Here is a 19,162-nt window from a genome sequence, read left to right on the forward strand (position 1 = left end):
ATACATACACACACACACACACACACACACACACACACACACACACATAAATATATATATATATATATATATATATATATATATATATATATATATATATATATATATATATATATATATATATATATATATATATATCCTCGATTTGACAGCACTATTTTTTTATTTATTTTTTTATTAGTTGGACTGGCTGGTTTAAGAAAAATCTGTAATTTTTGTCAGGTACCATGTAACCCAGGCATGTTTTCATAAGATTTACCACATTCAATGCTTCATATACTGAGCAAAAAAAAAAAATAATCCAAAAACTGAATGTAGTCTATGGAGGCTTATTAGAGTTCTACAAACACAGCACAAAATCCTTGTATTAGAAGAGTTTTGAGGAAAGAGTGAAAATCCTAATTAAACAGGCTACATTATTTGAAATGAAGCCTTATTAATTTGATGATCATGCATCCTATATACAATTACTCTGAAAAGAGCATGTAGCAGTCCGTCTTGCTAAACACAATCTAAAGTCTTATTAAACAGTGCATAAGTGTGTGTGCTGTTTTTCCTGATTAATATTCCTTAATGAGAGTTTGAACAAGGGGGAGTGCTGATATTCACGAGATGAATGTGCCCGTAAATACAGGCCCAATTTAGCTTCACACTCCCAATTTTTCCACAATATGACAAATTTTCCTCTCTAAGGTATGCCCAGAGAGAGTGAGAGAACGAGAGTAGATATAGGAGTGTGAAAATGAGAAGAAACTATCACAGTATGAAAACACAGCTTGACTGATTGTGTGTGTGTGTGTGTGTGTGTGTTGAATCTCTATTGTTTGATGGATTGGAATGAATCAGGACAGCGATGGGAAAATAAAAAATATATTTTTCATTTTTACAAGTGGTGTGTTGCCAGATCTTCTCTAAATCAGCCATCTTTGTGAACATCTGTTCAGACTCACTAGAGGACATCTAGGGTAAAGAAAAAGATAGATGTGTTCGTGAAATACGTCTGTTCAGAATTAAATACTAGAGTAATGCTTACTGTATGCTGCATACACAGTCCAGCAGTGTCTAAAATGACAAATTTCCACATATTTCGCATTTAACTTTTCCACATATTTGCCATGTAACTATGTAGCTATGTCAACTATGCAAACTATGTAGCCTTTGCTATACAGAAACTGTTTAGGGAGAAAAAAAAAAACATGTTAGAGTATGTTGCAATTTTTATGTAAATATGTCTTAACTTAAGTCAGTCCAACCAAATATTGAGGCATTAAAACATTTATATATGTGAAAACAATCATGAAATACACAGGTCACATTTATGCACAATATTATCCTTATTTCTAAATTATCGTTATTTCAGTGTGTGCAGATTTAATTTGTTAGTTTTTTTTATTTATTTATTCTCAATGGTGGAATTTTATTAGAATCCTCATTTCTGAAATACTGTATTTAAATCAGCACATATTAACTCACATATCTACCGTATAACAGTGAAAATGCGGAAACCCGAAATTTGAGAATTTAGGGGAAAATGTGCTTAACTGTCATGAATATAATGTCAGAATGCAAAAATCTAAAATCAGGTTAATTTTTTTATGCAATATATATATATATATATATATATATATATATATATATATATATATATATATATATATATATATATATATATATATATATATATATATACATACATATATTTATATATATATATAATTATTATTTTTTATTATTTTTTTTTTTCATCTAGATGGAAATGGAAGGTCAGGTCAGTGCAGGTTCTTTATTATATACTTAATTCCACATAGTGTGCTCTAGTTGTATACTACAAATTCAGATCAATGTAATCTTTTGACAGGGTATTCCATGCATATGGAATTGCAGCACATATACTGTATAAATAGAATGAGCAAATTCCCTATGTGTGACAGAGAGAACCGATACTTGCCGTATTGGGATGAATGGCACCTAGGCTGTTGCTGTGTGGAACTCTGTTTGTGGAACTGTTGCGACTGAGCGACTGGGAGCGAGATGCTGAGTGGAGTCGACCTGGGGTCATCTGCGTCATGGCAGCTGCTGTTTGAGCGGGTGCAGGCGATGCATTAGCCATGTGATTGGCTGTTTTCGGCTGTCTGGTCTCGTTGGTAGGGGACTGCGCAGTCAGAGAGGATATGGAGCGTGGACAGGACATGGAGCGGCGGATGAGCCCAGAAAGATTGGGGGAGCAGGAAGGACCTCGTATTGGTTTAGGGGCAGGTTTCCAATGAACGCGACCTAAAACAAAGAACCAAAGCATTTGACTTCAATTTAAGACACATACATTCACACACCCTCCTGGATCACCAAGGAAATTAAGTCAAACATCTGAAATCCGTTAAAAAAAGCTTAATCACTGCAACATGTGATCATCCTGCAGGCCTGTCAGGTTTCCAACTCAGGGTGGACAGCGAATTGAAACACGCATACAGCAAATCTACGATTTTGAATGACCTCCAGTTTGTGAACTGGCCAGCGGCATGGCTGCTTCATCCGTGAATCTTGAGGGAAGAAGTTGCCAAAAGCGGTATTATAGCAGCTTAGCTCGGAAAATCGCAGATGGCCTCAGGGTAGTGTGGGGCAAACAATGTCACCCCAGAATGGCCTAATGCCCCCTCTGGCAGCAACCCAATCACCAGTGACCCCCTGCACACCAAATAAACCTGTCAGCTTGCTTCTTTGTCCCACTTTTACTGGCTAATGGAAAAGTCATGGCTTCAACTGTGTCAGGCACGAATAATCAATAAACTGCACAATCAATGGCACTTTCCAAAACAGGATACAAACTGGTTTTCCATTATTGAACTATTGCATATTATTATCTAACATAAAATGCATCATTTTGGCCTGTCCTATCACTGTTGGACACTTTCTAAATACTGCCTATTATGTTTTTGCCTGCAACTAATAATCAAACAAATAATTTTGACATAAGCTGTTAAAATAATTGTTAAAATAATTGTGCAAAAAGTATTGTTAATTAATACATTGTTTTAATGATCAAAATTATTCAATTAATTAATTAATTAATTGTTAATTTAGCTGCGTCCCATATTTTGTGCACAACCCTGTACAACCTGCACAGTGCATGGTGGGAAGTGAAAATCATGGATTTTTTTTACACACTCTGTAGATTTAAATGAATTCAAGCTCAATCATTCAACCCTGTTGAATATATATATACAGTGAGGAAAATAAGTATTTGAACACCCTGCTATTTTGCAAGTTCTCCCACTTGGAAATCATGGAGGGGTCTGAAATTGTCATCGTAGGTGCATGTCCACTGTGAGAGACATAATCTAAAAATAAAAATCCAGAAATCACAATGTATGATTTTTTAACTATTTATTTTTATGATACAGCTGCAAATAAGTATTTGAACACCTGAGAAAATCAATGTTAATATTTGGTACAGTAGCCTTTGTTTGCAATTACAGAGGTCAAACGTTTCCTGTAGTTTTTCACCAGGTTTGCACACACTGCAGGAGGGATTCTGGCCCACTCCTCCACACAGATCTTCTCTAGATCAGTCAGGTTTCTGGGCTGTCGCTGAGAAACACGGAGTTTGAGCTCCCTCCAAAGATTCTCTATTGGGTTTAGGTCTGGAGACTGGCTAGGCCACGCCAGAACCTTGATATGCTTCTTACAGAGCCACTCCTTGGTTATCCTGGCTGTGTGCTTCGGGTCATTGTCATGTTGGAAGACCCAGTCTCGACCCATCTTCAATGCTCTAACTGAGGGAAGGAGGTTGTTCCCCAAAATCTCGCAATACATGGCCCCGGTCATCCTTTCCTTAATACAGTGCAGTCGCCCTGTCCCATGTGCAGAAAAACACCCCCAAAGCATGATGCTACCACCCCCATGCTTCACAGTAGGGATGGTGTTCTTGGGGTGGTACTCATCATTCTTCTTCCTCCAAACACGTTTAGTGGAATTATGACCAAAAAGTTCTATTTTGGTCTCATCTGACCACATGACTTTCTCCCATGACTCCTCTGGATCATCCAAATGGTCATTGGCAAACTTAAGACGGGCCTTGACGTGCTGGTTTAAGCAGGGGAACCTTCCGTGCCATGCATGATTTCAAACCATGACGTCTTAGTGTATTACCAACAGTAACCTTGGAAACGGTGGTCCCAGCTCTTTTCAGGTCATTGACCAGCTCCTCCCGTGTAGTTCTGGGCTGATTTCTCACCTTTCTTAGGATCATTGAGACCCCACGAGGTGAGATCTTGCATGGAGCCCCAGTCCGAGGGAGATTGACAGTCATGTTTAGCTTCTTCCATTTTCTAATGATTGCTCCAACAGTGGACCTTTTTTCACCAAGCTGCTTGGCAATTTCCCCGTAGCCCTTTCCAGCCTTGTAGAGGTGTACAATTTTGTCTTTAGTGTCTTTGGACAGCTCTTTGGTCTTAGCCATGTTAGTAGTTGGATTCTTACTGATTGTATGGGGTGGACAGGTGTCTTTATGCAGCTAACGACCTCAAACAGGTGCATCTAATTTAGGATAATAAATGGAGTGGAGGTGGACATTTTAAAGGCAGACTAACAGGTCTTTGAGGGTCAGAATTCTAGCTGATAGACAGGTGTTCAAATACTTATTTGCAGCTGTATCATACAAATAAATAGTTAAAAAATCATACATTGTGATTTCTGGATTTTTTTTTAGATTATGTCTCTCACAGTGGACATGCAGCTACGATGACAATTTCAGACCCCTCCATGATTTCTAAGTGGGAGAACTTGCAAAATAGCAGGGTGTTCAAATACTTATTTTCCTCACTGTATATATATATATATATATATATATATATATATATATATATATAATCGTCTAAAACACCCTTTTAAAAAATAAGCAATGGCAACAACTTAAGTCCCTGAAGGGGACAAACATTTTCTGAAGGTCTGCAACTTTTACTGTAAAACTTAAAATGTAATGAAAATGTATTTCTTTTAACCATACTTGTAAAAACAATGGCTGAATTTGAACCATGTTAATAAATCATGTAATAGCAATAGTGAGAGCAGCTTCCAAACAGACAGACAGACAGACAGACAGACAGACAGACAGACAGACAGACAGACAGACAGACAGACAGACAGACAGACAGACAGACAGACAGACAGACAGACAGACAGACAGACAGACAGACAGACAGACAGATAGATAGATAGATAGATAGATAGATAGATAGATAGATAGATAGATAGATAGATAGATAGATAGATAGATGCTTGAGCTGCTGGATCACAAGGAACACTCAGCTTCTAAAAAAGCTCTACTCTGAAACACAAACATTTTCGGGCTTGTTTGCACAGTTTTCATGGTATGCCAGGAGTGATTCTCAGAACTTATACCCAACCTGTGCCTTTCCCAAGCTGAGCGACCGGTCTCCCTTTAAACCAGCGGACTGAACCATCAGAAAAGCTCATTAAAGCTGCATGGCATGAGAGCCGGGGGACCTCTCACCACATCACCTGCCGCAGTCAGCCAGTCAAATTAAGAGCCACAGCACTGGGCCAGCGAATACTGTGACCCTAATTAAAAAAGATGGATTTTCTCTGTTTCATGTATTAATTAGGTAAACAAATGCATTATAGTAGATTTACATCTGTAATTTAGCTCAGGCTCTGCAAACGGCACTGAAGATTTAATATGTCTGGCTAGACAAAAGGCTGCTTAAAAGTTTAAGCCATAAGCAGCTCTCGCAGTCATCTGGAAACCATCGAGGGACAGATCGCACATATAAAAGCAGCTCAGCAGCAAAACATCCCAGAACCTCCAAGTCTACCCTAATAGTCCCAGCCCACAGGTGATAAATAGCTTTTCCACCGAGGAGACCCCTAAAAGCTGGACTAAAACTAGGAACAGATAACGTCAGAAGTCCATTAGTGAGATCAAGTAAAGTTCTCAAAACAACAACTCATTCTGGCAAGGCTGACGCAAAACAAAACTAGATCACTCCCATTACAATCATTAAAGTTTTCTACACTGGAAACATTTGATGCAACTGTGAAACACGTTCAAATGATGCTAAAATGAAATTATTTTATTTGCAATCATTTGTAAATTGATTGCAATCAAATTAATTAACTTCTAACAGCTGCATCAAACGCAGCGTGTGATGGAAAAATATAGTGAATTACATTTTTTGGGGATGTTACATTTTATGTTATCAAAACAAAAAGATTTGTACATTCATTTTGTAATTAATTAATTCTTGTAAATGTATTAGTACAATTTGATTGTTTTGCTGCTTTTGCTAAAGTCAAAAGCCATAACAAATAAGTTTAGGGTCAGTATGATATTTTTTGTAAGAATGTAATACTTTTATTCAGCAGGGATGCATTAAATTGATCAAAAGTGACAGTACAGACTTTTTTATTATTGGAAAAAAGTTGTATTTCAAATAAATTAAATGCTGTTCTTTTGAACTTTCTATTCATCAAAGAATCCTAAAAAATGCAATACTGTGCAAAAGTCTTAGGCACATTCATATTTTTATTCCCCCCCCCCCCCCCCACCCCAAAAAAAACGGTTTTAAGCCAGTTAATTATATCTTTTGTTCTAGTGTGTCGGTAGGAAATATCAGTTTACATTTCCAAACATTTATTTTGCCATTAATTGTAATAATCCAGTGAGATTTTTGTATGTAAAAGCAAGCCGGTGCTCCACGCGGAGATCTGATCTCACCATCATCGAATCTATCTCTAATTACATGAAGAAACAGAAAAAACTGAGACAGACTAAATCCAGAAGAACTGCGGCAATGTCTCCAAGACGCTTGAAACACTTGGCACATCTCTGCATTGACTGTTTCCTATGTAAACAGATTTCTTGATTATAATGACAGCAATCTAGTTTTCTTTCGCATTTCCATCAGAACTGTTGTTGTTGTCTGCTGAGAACTTTATGTCATGCGTGAATTTTAAACTTTACATTACCCTGACTTATAGAACCATATTGATTGCACTGGAACCATTTTGAGAAAAAGAGAACCAGCACCATTTCTGTGGAAAGGACCTAATAGGTTCCCAGAGCACTTTCTTTCACAGGCCCAAGGGGAGGAACTCACTGGAGCGTTCGGGGCGATTGAGTTTCTCCTGCGTGATGCTGCTACTCTCATCTTCTCCATCAGCGTCAGAACCAGAGCTGCTGTCGCTGCAGCTGGCCGAAGAGTCTTCAGGGTCTCTGTGCCCTCTGGGTGTCGGGCTGCTCTCAGGCATGGATGACAGGACCTACAGGCAAACAATCACATAAACACATCCGGAGGGAGAGATGAGAGAAGATCCTAGAAAAATGTCAGTTCTGCAGCTTTCAGCCTGAGACCAATTAAGACTTGCCACTATTGAAAGAATGTAAGGGCGGTGGTGATGCATGCCTGGCGAACCCTGTCTTGATTTTCTTGAAGTCTTGATTAATGTCACAGCAGAAACATGTTCATTTGGTCTGAAACACATGCACTGTATGTCAGGGGGAACTAATCTATTATGTCCTTCAAGAAGTATTGAACAACAAATTGAATATCTGTCCAACACTTGGGATGCACTGACTATTAGCTTCCTGAATGCACTAATTTCACCTTTTCAACTTCAATTTGGCTCAAAGGTCTGTCTAAATTAACACTTTGAATGTAATCTCCAACAGAGTTTTGAAAGAAAGCAGAGAGTTTCTGCTTTTTAAGAGAAACTGCTTGGGACTATTTCAATTTCTTAATTTCTGCCTTGTCAGATTATTCCAAATGGCCCTGTAATGGCACTGCTAAGAGTGTTCCAATCCATCAGAGCGGATACTGCCAAAATTAAACTTACATTCCGCTAGGCAAAAGTGAACCAACTCCAAATCATGCCAAACAGTGTATGTAACTGTCTGTAACATCTCTACAAGCAAATGTCATGAAAACCCAAACCTCAAATTTCACCCCAAACTAAAAAGGGGGGAATTATATTTTGCATTGTGACATTTTTGATAGTCAGGTACCACAAGTATTACATTTTCTCCATCTATATATAGAATAGTAAAGAAAACTTTTAAGACAGACTTATCATGAGCTCTAAGTTAGCAATAGCATAGGCTGCCGTACATATTCAAAAGCAGTAACTACTTATTTTGTGAAGTTATGAATTGGTTGCTTAGACTATGATCTGTCCAGTGACAGACAGTGCTCAACTGCAGTCAGATTAAGAGAAAACTGAGCATGAAAACTCAATCAAAACATTCAATTTTCAGTTCCAGTGGGCGGTGCACTTTTGTAAAAATCAGAAGTCAGTGTGATTTCACCAATCAGAGAACCATAAGAGTAATAAGAACTGTGGTAAAAGAGATCAGTGGGGATCACCGACTCATTGCGAATGACGTAATCGAATTAGTCTCCCAAAATTCTCAAACTACCTTGAATGCAATACAACTTGCTTAGGATAAAAGCATTTGCCATGTAAAAAAAAAAAGAAATAAAACATACATACAGAAGTAATTATATTTGGCAAATGTAATTACTTTAAATTCCTTAGATTAAAAAAGTGAGTTTATCTACATTTGTGACTACGTACCTTAGAACCTTTCTGTTTAGAGGTTTTTCCCAACAGTTTCTCATCATCCAGTTCACACTGCTCCAGGAGGTCTAGGATATCTTCCTCCTGCAGAACAAGTCACAAACAAATGCATAAGATTGTCTTTGTTTTTCACATAATATAAATTGTATATTACTATGTGTTGATTTATTGGTGCATATTGATATTGGTGATTATTTTTAACAATCAAAATCAATCCATTTGCATACTGGTCATATATTGTTTGTTTGTAACCAAATATTTGCTGTGAAATGTATATTTTTAAATCAAATTATTTGGATGAAATAATGGATGCTCTAACTGACCCTTATGAAGCGATACTATATTAAATACATAAAGATCAAGATAAAATACCAATCTAAAACAATCAGAATACAACTCTTACAACTCATACTATTAGTGTGAAATCAGCAAAAAAAATACTATATATATATATATATATAATTTTAGTGAGGCCTCTTCATTCCAAAAATATTTTAAACACATTATTATCTTGTGCAAACTATAAGTAATCAAATTGAGTAATTTCTGGAAAAATGTCCTAAATCAAAACAGTACTTTGCATGACACCTAAACAATTTCTTCTTCTTTTAAATCAAAGCCATGTGTTTCGAGTTCAGGAATCCATCTGGAATCTGTATCTGAACCACAGTTTGAGTTTAACACATCATAATCTATTCGGCATTTCTTCCTTGTCATTTCTTTCAAATAAAGCACTCTGTTGTTGACTTTGAAGTATGGGTTCACTGCAACTGCTCAGTTCACATGAGAAAAGACTCTAAATTTAAAGTTCCATGGTATTACAAATCACAGATTACTAAATCCTACCTCTAAAATGACCAATTCATTTTCCATTATATTTTATGAATTAAAACGAATGATTCAGGCAAGCAACACCAGTCAATTTAAAACACTGTAAAACTAATTATTGGTATGATTAAGTATGATTAAAAATTCTGATTCCAATTATAGTGTAACACTTTTGATAAATCCAGCGGTCTTTAAAATAACGTATTTCTCTTCCACAACAGTAGCACATTCACACAGACTGTTCCTAGAGCTGCCTGCAGATCCCTTGATGACACCCTACAGTTCTTTTAAGACATCCTGAAACATCTTGCACTCTGCTCTTGGGATGAATGGTGTGACAGACCAGCCTGGACAGATTGCCAGTGGTCTGAAACCATTATTTGTAGATTACTTACAATAGTGGACTTAAAATATATTGGAAAGGGCTTTGAATCCCTTCCCAGACTCATAAGCCTCTACAACTTTCTTTCTGGGGGGCTCAGGCAGTTCTTTTGATATCGGCATGACATACTCCAACACTTATGACCAAACCAGACCAGTTTATTGAGGTTTATAAAAGGTTAGCCTTTCTCTTTAATTATCTGATTTGCACGTTATTCTAACCAATTGGTGCATTTAATTGGGTATTTGATGTAGTCATAAATTCCCAGGTTCATTTGATAAATATATTTTATTTTATCTAATTATCTGTATGGTCTATTATGTACACCTTTCACTCTGTAAACTTTAATACAGACTTTTTCTTCATTACTAACTCAATGATTATACCACCGTTGCAAATTTAATTTATAAATATCAAAATAATTTAGAAACACATTAGGTGCTTTCAATTTAATACCATTATTATTTTAATTAATATTTAATAACGTCAAAAATAACTTGTATATTTCAGTGTAAAATTATATTTTAGTCATTTGACATGAGAGATATTATTAAGCTTTGAATCCAAAACTACATTTTAATCTAAAAAGGGACTCAGTGTCTGTCAACTGGTTCATACAAATAAATTCAGTCCAAACAAAACAAGATTGGATAATGACAGTAGCTCAGATGAGAAAACGGCAGGCATGCAGCGGTATAAACAAACAATAAATGTATTTTGGTGACAGTCTCAAGAATTTGATCAATACTGTTCTGAATCTGCTTCTGAATCAACAATTTTTTTTATGTTTCTCTGATGTGACTCTGATGTTTCTCCATTACAAATGCTGCATGCTTTTCAAGCAGAAACATTATCCCAGCTGTAACTCAATAAGCCAGGCATTGATCTGTTGTTCTGGCTCAGATGGAGAGAGATTTTAAGTGCATTAAACTCGGTTCTTTTGCTCATCGCCGCCTTCCATTGTTTCCAAAATTCAGAGTGAGACTTATTGTTAAGGCAGTAGGTAAAGAGAAAAAAGCCCACAATAAGCCAACACTCTGAATGCAGGTGATGTGTCAATATCTGCCAGTGTTTGCTACCGTAAGATGTTTATGAAATTTGTTTTTGTTACCTTGTTTTGGGTCAATTTTGGGGATATTCTTTTTAGATAGGCCTTAAGCATCATTTATGGCAGGGATGGTGGGAACATATGAAATAGCTTAAAGGAGAACCAGTAAGGGTAAAATCTTTCCGTGGCAGGGGCAGCTGCCACTGGCGCCTGTCACTCGACCTGCCACCGCTATATGCGCCTGTCACTCGACCTGCCACCGCTATACGCGCCTGTCCCGCGACCCGTCGCGGCTATATGCGCCTGTCCCACGACCTGTCGCGGCCATACTCGCCTGTCAGTCGACTCGTCACGGCTATACTCGCCTGTCCCGCTTTCTGTCACGGTTATACTCGCCTGTCCCGCGACCCGTCACGTCTATATGGGGCTGTCCCGCGACCCGTCACGGCTATACTCGCCTGTCCCGCGACCTGTCACGGCTATACTCGCCTGTCACGGCCAGGGGCGGCTCCAGAGAATTTTTAACATGTGCTGAGGGGGTGCTAGATCATTGGGGGAGCTGCATACATACATAATATAGGCTACATAAGCTTGTTTCCGCCACAGAATAAAACATTTTAAAAGATAATTGCGACTTTATTTCTCAGAATTGCGAGATATAAAGTAAGAATTGCGTGAAATAAAGTCGCAATTGCGTGTTATAAAGTCAGCATTGCGAGATATAAAGTCAGAATTGCGTGAAATAAAGTCCCAATTGCGTCTTATGAAGTCAGAATTCTGACTTTTTTTCTCGCAAAATGCGACTATATCACGCAATTCTGACTTTATAACACGCAATTGTGAGTTTATATCTCGCAATTCTGACATCTTTTCTTAGAATTGTGAGATATAAACTCACAATTGTGAGATATAAAGTCCAATAAGGGGAAAAAAGACGGACTTTTTTTTTCTCACAATTCTATAACACGCAATTGCGACTTTATATCATGCAATTCTGACTTTATATCTCGCAATTGCGACTTTATATCATGCAATTCTGACTTTATATCTCGCAATTGCGACTTTATTTCTCAGAATTGCGACTTTATTTCTCACATTTCTGACTTCATATGTCGCAATTGTGAGAAAAAAGTCAGAATTGTGAGATAAAAAGTCGCAATTATTATTTATTATTCAGTGGCGGAAACAAGCTTCCATATAAATGAGCAAAACTTGCCCACTAAATATTTAGCTATAATATTCAATTATTTTAATGACCACAATTAAAGTTTTAATTGTTTTAAATTGAACAAGCGCAATATTCAGCATTCAATCAAATAGAAAAGATGTTTTATTAATAATAATGTTATTTCAACATAATATCTCGTTATTCCGACATAATATGTGTGCGTGCAACAAGCAAGATGGGCATTTGTAAATCCGGTGACGCGTGTATTGATTTTTATTAATAAACTAGTGTTTTCTGGCAGTGTTGGCTGCAAAGATGAAGTTGACGATCGCCATATTCGTAGTGAACGCGCCAACAGAGAGAAATGCACATAATGGATTACATAATCACAGAGTAGCCTTTTTCTTTTCGTTTTGAATTATTTCGTTTAAAGACATTTCAAGCTTGGTGTATTTGATGTATTTCTCATGTCTATGTGAGGCATACACTGAGTTTCGTTAAGTTAGGATGAGATGCGCTCCAGTTCACGTGTAATGCAAGTGCACTGCACGGGCGCCTCCATGATTATATTGTCCGTTATATTTGCCTAAAATATAATTGGTTGATGAAAAATTTATTAAAATTAAGATACAATTTATACAAAACGAAATTCACTTTAAAGAAAGGTTTTCTACAAAACAAAACTTAATAAAGTGGTCAAAATCATGTCTGATCCGCTCCATGTCTCTCGATATATATTGTGCATCCTCTTACTTGTGCTGTTCACTTTTCATAAATCAACGTAAATGGGAAAAAATAATACTATAATATTTTAACAAATATGAAACTAAATGCACGTATTTAATGGCTACAACAGTATAGTAGGCCTATCTGTATTTGTACAAATTGCTGCACATTCATTTAATTCTGAACTGTGCACACATGAAAGGCATTTGTTCAAATCAAGTTCATGGATAATTGTGCGTGCATTTATTAATCATTATGATACTAAAATCATAACAAAGTAGGATATGCTATGTACAAAAAATCAGATGAGCCCAGAATATGAACGCAAAGTTTAATTACACGTTAAGCATTTTCCTCCCATAGAAAAACATTAAGAACACTTAATGTGGCTTAATGCAGATTAGAATGTCCCCTTATTATGTCGAAATAACGAGATATTATGTCGAAATAATATATTATGTCGAAATAACGACTTATGTCGAAATAAGACTTCTTAATAAATAATAAATTAATAATAATAATAATACCAATAATAATATTGATAATGATGATAATAATAATAATTAATATAGTAATAATAATCATTGCTATATCAAGCCAACCTCACTGCATGCTATCTTAAGGTAAACTTGCACTAGCTAATGTTGGCCTACTGAGACGTTAGTCACGGCCAAGCTATTTCATTGTAGCCTATTTTGTAATTCAAAGGATATTCAAAATATTTCAAGACAGTGCCACCCTCTGGTCAAAAGTTATACATATTTTCCAAAAATGTTGATAACTTTTGAATAAATCTGCCTATTGTAATGCCACTGGTAAGGTTTGTCATTGTCACCTCACTCTGACCACATTACATCGATTTCGTAATGCGCCACCTATTGGTCGAAAATGATATAGGCTACCATTTAACCATAAGTTAGGCTACTGTTTGATTTTTCAGCCATATGCCCAAAATCCTCCAAAAAGTGTTTAATTGCTGGTTGCAGTTGGTCTGACACTCCCAGCAATGTTGGCATGTCTTGTCTGCTTTTCAAATCTAACCTAAACAGTGTTAGATTTTAATAAAAAAAACATTCAAAATCGGGATGCGTTTTCCAGGTCATCTTTGTTTTTTTAACAGTAGCCTAACTTCAGGTCACGTGACAGGCACAAACAGTGGTTCGACTTCGAGTGAGAGGCGCATTTAACGCTCATGGGACGCAAGGCAGATGCATAAAGCTGTGACGGATCATCATCGAGTGGTAAGCGTAAGCGCATAGCCATGACGGGTCACGGGACAGCCGCGTATAGCCGTGACGGGTCGCGGGACAGGCGCGTATAGCCGTGACGGGTCGCGGGACAGCCGCGTATAGCGGTAGCAGGTCGAGTGACAGGCGCGTATAGCCGTGACGGGTCGCGGGACAGCCGCGTATAGCGGTAGCAGGTCGAGTGACAGGCGCGTATAGCGGTGGCAGGTCGAGTGACAGGCGCGGCAGGTCGCGGGACAGCCGCGGCAGGTCGCGGGACAGACGCGGCAGGTCGCGGGACAGCCGCGGCAGGTCGCGGGACAGCCGCGTATAGCGGTGGCAGGTCGAGTGACAGGCGCGTATAGAGGTGGCAGGTCGCGGGACAGGCGCGTATAGCGGTGGCAGGTCGAGTGACGGGCGCGTATAGCGGTGGCAGGTCGCGGGACAGCCGCGGCAGGTCGCGGGACAGGCGCGTATAGCGGTGGCAGGTCGCGGGACAGGCGCGGCAGGTCGCGGGACAGGCGCGTATAGCGGTGGCAGGTCGAGTGACAGGCGCGGCAGGTCGCGGGACAGCCGCGTATAGCGGTGGCAGGTTGAGTGACAGGCGCGTATAGCGGTGGCAGGTCGAGTGACAGGCGCGTATAGCGGTGGCAGGTCGAGTGACAGGCGCGGCAGGTCGAGTGACAGGCGCATATAGCGGTGGCAGGTCGAGTGACAGGCGCCAGTGGCAGCTGCCCCTGCCACGGAAAGATTTTACTCCCTCTCAGGAGAACTCCGATCAATTTTAACATTGAGCTCATTTTTTTGTACATTAAGAGTGCTGTCAATACAAAGAACAACGACAAAAATCGGTGTTGCCTACAACGTGTTATTCTATTTTTAAAATTTGCACCCTGTTGACTTCAATGGGGCAAGTACTAAACCTGCTTTTAGGCTCTTAACATCCTTGATGTGTCATTACAAGTGCACAGAAAATGTGAGTGATTCCTTCTGAGTGAACACGAGTGGATCTGACTGCAGTAGATGTGAAAGATATGTATAAAAATGATGTTATTTAAGCCAGCGCAAATACCTGTTTACATCCTGTTTTTCGGTTGAAGTCCAAAGTAATCGATTGCCGAGTTCACGCGCGTGATCATAAGTAACTAAACATATGCGCGTGAACTCGGCAATCGACTACTTTGGACTTCACCCGAAAGCAGGATGTAAACAGAGGTATTTGCGCTGGCTTAAATAACATCATTTTTATACATATCTTTCACATCTACTCCAGTCAGATCCACTCGTGTTCACTCAGAAGGAATCACTCACATTTTCTGTGCACTTGTAATGACACATCAAGGATGTTAAGAGGCTAAAAGCAGGTTTAGTACTTGCCCCATTGAAGTCAACAGGGTGCAAATTTTAAAAATAGAATAACTCGGTGTAGGCAACACCGATTTTTGTCGTTGTTCTCTGTATTGACAGCACTCCAAATGTACAAAAAAAAATGAGCTCAATGTTAAAATTGACCGGAGTTCTCTTTTAAGTCAGGTGTGTGTCTAATGCAGAGGACGCATCTTCAACAGGAGTTTTCATTTTGTCAGCGTGTTACAATAAGTTGCGGTGAAATGCTGAAAATTACCATTGTTAATGTTTTACTGAGTGCTGGTTGTGGTTGTGAAAAGCAAGGTAACAACAGAGCAACGCTCTCTCCCGCACACAGCTGTTTGCAGCTTGTTAGGCGTTCTAAAGAAATCAACCCAGGCTCATTGGAAATACGTGCCTGTGGCGACATTTCCTTAACATGCTTGATATTATAAACAAACAGCAAACATTACATCAAAACAGATTTGCTGAAGCAACCATGATATATTATCTTGCTTCTACAAGTCTTTGAGCTCTTTTATCAAGACTTGAGTTTCATGTGACTTGAGTACCCGAGTTTACCAGGTGAGCTACTGAGCAAGTCTACTGCATGGGAAAAGCTACACATATGGAGCTGGTTATGTGATGATGCAAACATCAAAACTTATTAGTTTACAAATTATGCACTATGATATAACTGTTTGAGGTCATAATATAGTATTGTGCGAGGAACCAAGTGAAAATAAGTCTTTATTAAGCGATAATCTGCCCCTATAATCACAATTTTGTGTGAAAATGAAATAAAGTTGTTGCTGTTTAACTGCCTTTTGTGTTAATTTCAGTTGGAAAATCCATGGATTTGTATTGGTAAGTTTTTTGAGGTTTGCAAAAATGTCATTCTTCCAATGAGCCTGTGTTGAAAGAAACAAAATGCAAACAAATACATCGCCATTCCTTTTATACATTTACTGATGTACAGAACAAATTTGGTTTTTAAAATAAAATGTTATATTAGTATAAAGATTGTGTCGCACTCAAAATAAAAAAAAAATATTACCACTAGCAGTTCTCAACATTTTTGACTCAAAGACCCCTAGTTGTCCAACACAGTATTCAATATATGCTGATATTTTTCTGGTATTTCTGTTGTAATTATGATAAAGCTGCTTTTCTTTTTTTTTCTTTTTTTTATATTGAATTAATTAGCATGCTTAATTAAATATATGAATTAACCACAATTTATTTTGTCTTTCCAGAAGTTATGTTCTGTATGTTATTCTTCTTATTATTAAAAAAAATATTATATAAAAGGGAATATAAAAGGAATAAACATTTTGTGACTGTATGTGTTTATTATGTGTTTATATTATTTTAATATTTTAATTTAGATTATTTTAATATATTATATATACAGTGCTGGACAGAATTATTTGCCCCCTTGGTAAATATGATCAAAGATGGCTGTAAAAAATAAAACTGCATTGTTTATCTTTTTGATATTTTATTAAAAAAATGCAAAAATCTAACCTTTTATTGAAGTTAAAGAATTAAAGTGGGGGGGGGGGGGAAATCACATTATGAGATAAATGTTTTTCTCCAGAACACATTGGGGACAATTATTTGCCCCCTTTTATTAAATACTTTTTGCAACCTCCTTTTTCTAAGATAACAGCTCTGAGTCTTCTCCTATAATGCCTGATGAGTTTGGAGAACACCTGACAAGAGATCAGAGACCATTCCTCCATACAGAATCTCTCCAGATCCTTCAGATTCCCAGATCCATGTTGGCGCTTCTTCTCTTCAGTTCAGCCCACTCATTTTAGGGTTCAGGTCAGGGACTGGGATGGCCATTACAGATGCTTGGTTTTGTGCTAGGTGACCCATTTTTGTTTTGATTTTAATGTTTTTGGATCACTGTCCTTGGAAGATCCAAACATGGCCCATTATAAGATTTCTAGCACAGGCTGTCAGGTTTTGATTTTTTATCTGTTGGTATTTGATCGGAACCATGATGCTATGTATCTGAACAAGATGTCCAGGACCTCTGGCAGAAAATTAGGCCCACAACATTAAAGATAGAGCAGAGTATTTCATTTCACACATGGGGTACTTTTTTATCCCTGTATGAACCAACCCCATATTAAGTGTTTGCTGCCAAAAACTCTTTTTGTTTTGTTTTGTTTCATCTGTCCATAGAATGTTTGAAAAGTAACTGACAACTGGAACTTCAAACGGGATGGGTTCTATGGTCAGATGAAACAAACAAAAAATTGCTTTTTTGCCAGCAAACACTTAAAGGAGAACTCCGGTCAATTTTAACATTGAGCTCATTTTTTTGTACATTTGGAGTGCTGTCAATACAGAGAACAACGACAAAAATCGGTGTTGCCTACACCGAGTTATTCTATTTTTAAAATTTGCACCCTGTTGACTTCAATAGGGCAAGTACTAAACCTGCTTTTAGCCTCTTAACATCCTTGATGTGTCATTACAAGTGCACAGAAAATGTGAGTGATTCCTTCTGAGTGAACACGAGTGGATCTGACTGGAGTAGATGTGAAAGAAATGTATAAAAATGATGTTATTTAAGCCAGCGCAAATACCTTTGTTTACATCCTGTTTATCGGTTGAAGTCCAAAGTAGTCAATTGCCGAGTTCACGCGCGTGATCATAGGTACTAAACCTATGCGCGTGAACTCGGCAATCGACTACTTTGGACTTCACCCGAAAACAGGATGTAAACAAAGGTATTTGCGCTGGCTTAAATAACATCATTTTTATACATTTCTTTCACATCTACTGCAGTCAGATTCACTCGTGTTCACTCAGAAGGAATCACTCACATTTTCTGTGCACTTGTAATGACACATCAAGGATGTTAAGAGGCTAAAAGCAGGTTTAGTACTTGCCCTATTGAAGTCAACAGGGTGCAAATTTTAAAAATAGAATAACTCGGTGTAGGCAACACCGATTTTTGTCGTTGTTCTCTGTATTGACAGCACTCCAAATGTACAAAAAAATTAGCTCAATGTTAAAATTGACCGGAGTTCTCCTTTAAGATGGGTTCGGTGCACACAGGGGTACAAAATTACCCCATGTGTAAAATAAACATCAAACATCAAAATCAAAACAAAACCAAGCATCTGCAATGGCCATCCCAGTCCCCAAACCTGAACCCTATAGAAAATGAGTGGGCTGAACTGAAGAGATCTGGAGAGATTCTGTATGGAGGAATGGTCTCTGATCTCTTGTCAGGTGTTCTCCAAACTCATCAGGCATTATAGGAGAAAACTCAGAGCTGTTATCTTAGAAAAAGGAGGTTACAAAAAGTATTTAATAAAAGGGGGCAAATAATTGTTCCCACGTGTTTTGGAGAAAAACATGTTTTTCATAATGTGATTTCCCCCCACTTTCAATTCTTTTACTTCAATGAAAGGTTAGATTTTTGCTATTTTTTTTAAATAAAATATCAAAAGGATTAACAATGCAGATTTATTTTTTACAGCCATCTTTGATCATATTTACCAAGGGGGCAAGTAATTTTATATATATAGTCAAAATTAATTAATTTATATATATAATATATATATATATATATATATATATATATTTTTTTTTTTACATCCTGCGGCCCCCTTTGAAGCTTGCAAAGGCCCCCTGGTTGAGAACTACTGCACTAGAGTAATAAATTAATCATTGAAGGTATAGTTTACTGAAAAATAAAAATCTGCCATCCCCCTCATGTCGTTTCTAACCAATAAGTCTTCAGGTCGTCTTCAGAACACAAAGATGTGTTCAATATTATCTCATAATTTCATTCCATCCATTGAAAGTCCAAGCAAACA

At 37.7% G+C, this 19,162-nt stretch overlaps 1 protein-coding gene across 1 annotated transcript in view; it reads right to left on the reverse strand.

Annotated features, from left to right (window-relative positions):
• ttll7 (tubulin tyrosine ligase-like family, member 7) overlaps positions 1–19,162 on the reverse strand; it is a 116,086-nt gene that overhangs the window by 12,573 nt on the left and 84,351 nt on the right. Inside the window, exons 14-16 of the mRNA XM_081358645.1 lie at positions 8,590–8,676; positions 7,116–7,278; positions 1,949–2,274 (exon numbers count right to left, since the gene is read on the reverse strand). Coding sequence (XP_081214771.1) covers positions 1,949–2,274; positions 7,116–7,278; positions 8,590–8,676 — 576 coding nt within the window. The remainder of the gene's footprint in view (positions 1–1,948; positions 2,275–7,115; positions 7,279–8,589; positions 8,677–19,162) is intronic.

The sequence above is a fragment of the Scardinius erythrophthalmus genome (assembly GCF_964197995.2).
Source record: "Scardinius erythrophthalmus genome assembly, chromosome: 25".
Lineage (NCBI taxonomy): Eukaryota > Metazoa > Chordata > Actinopteri > Cypriniformes > Leuciscidae > Scardinius > Scardinius erythrophthalmus.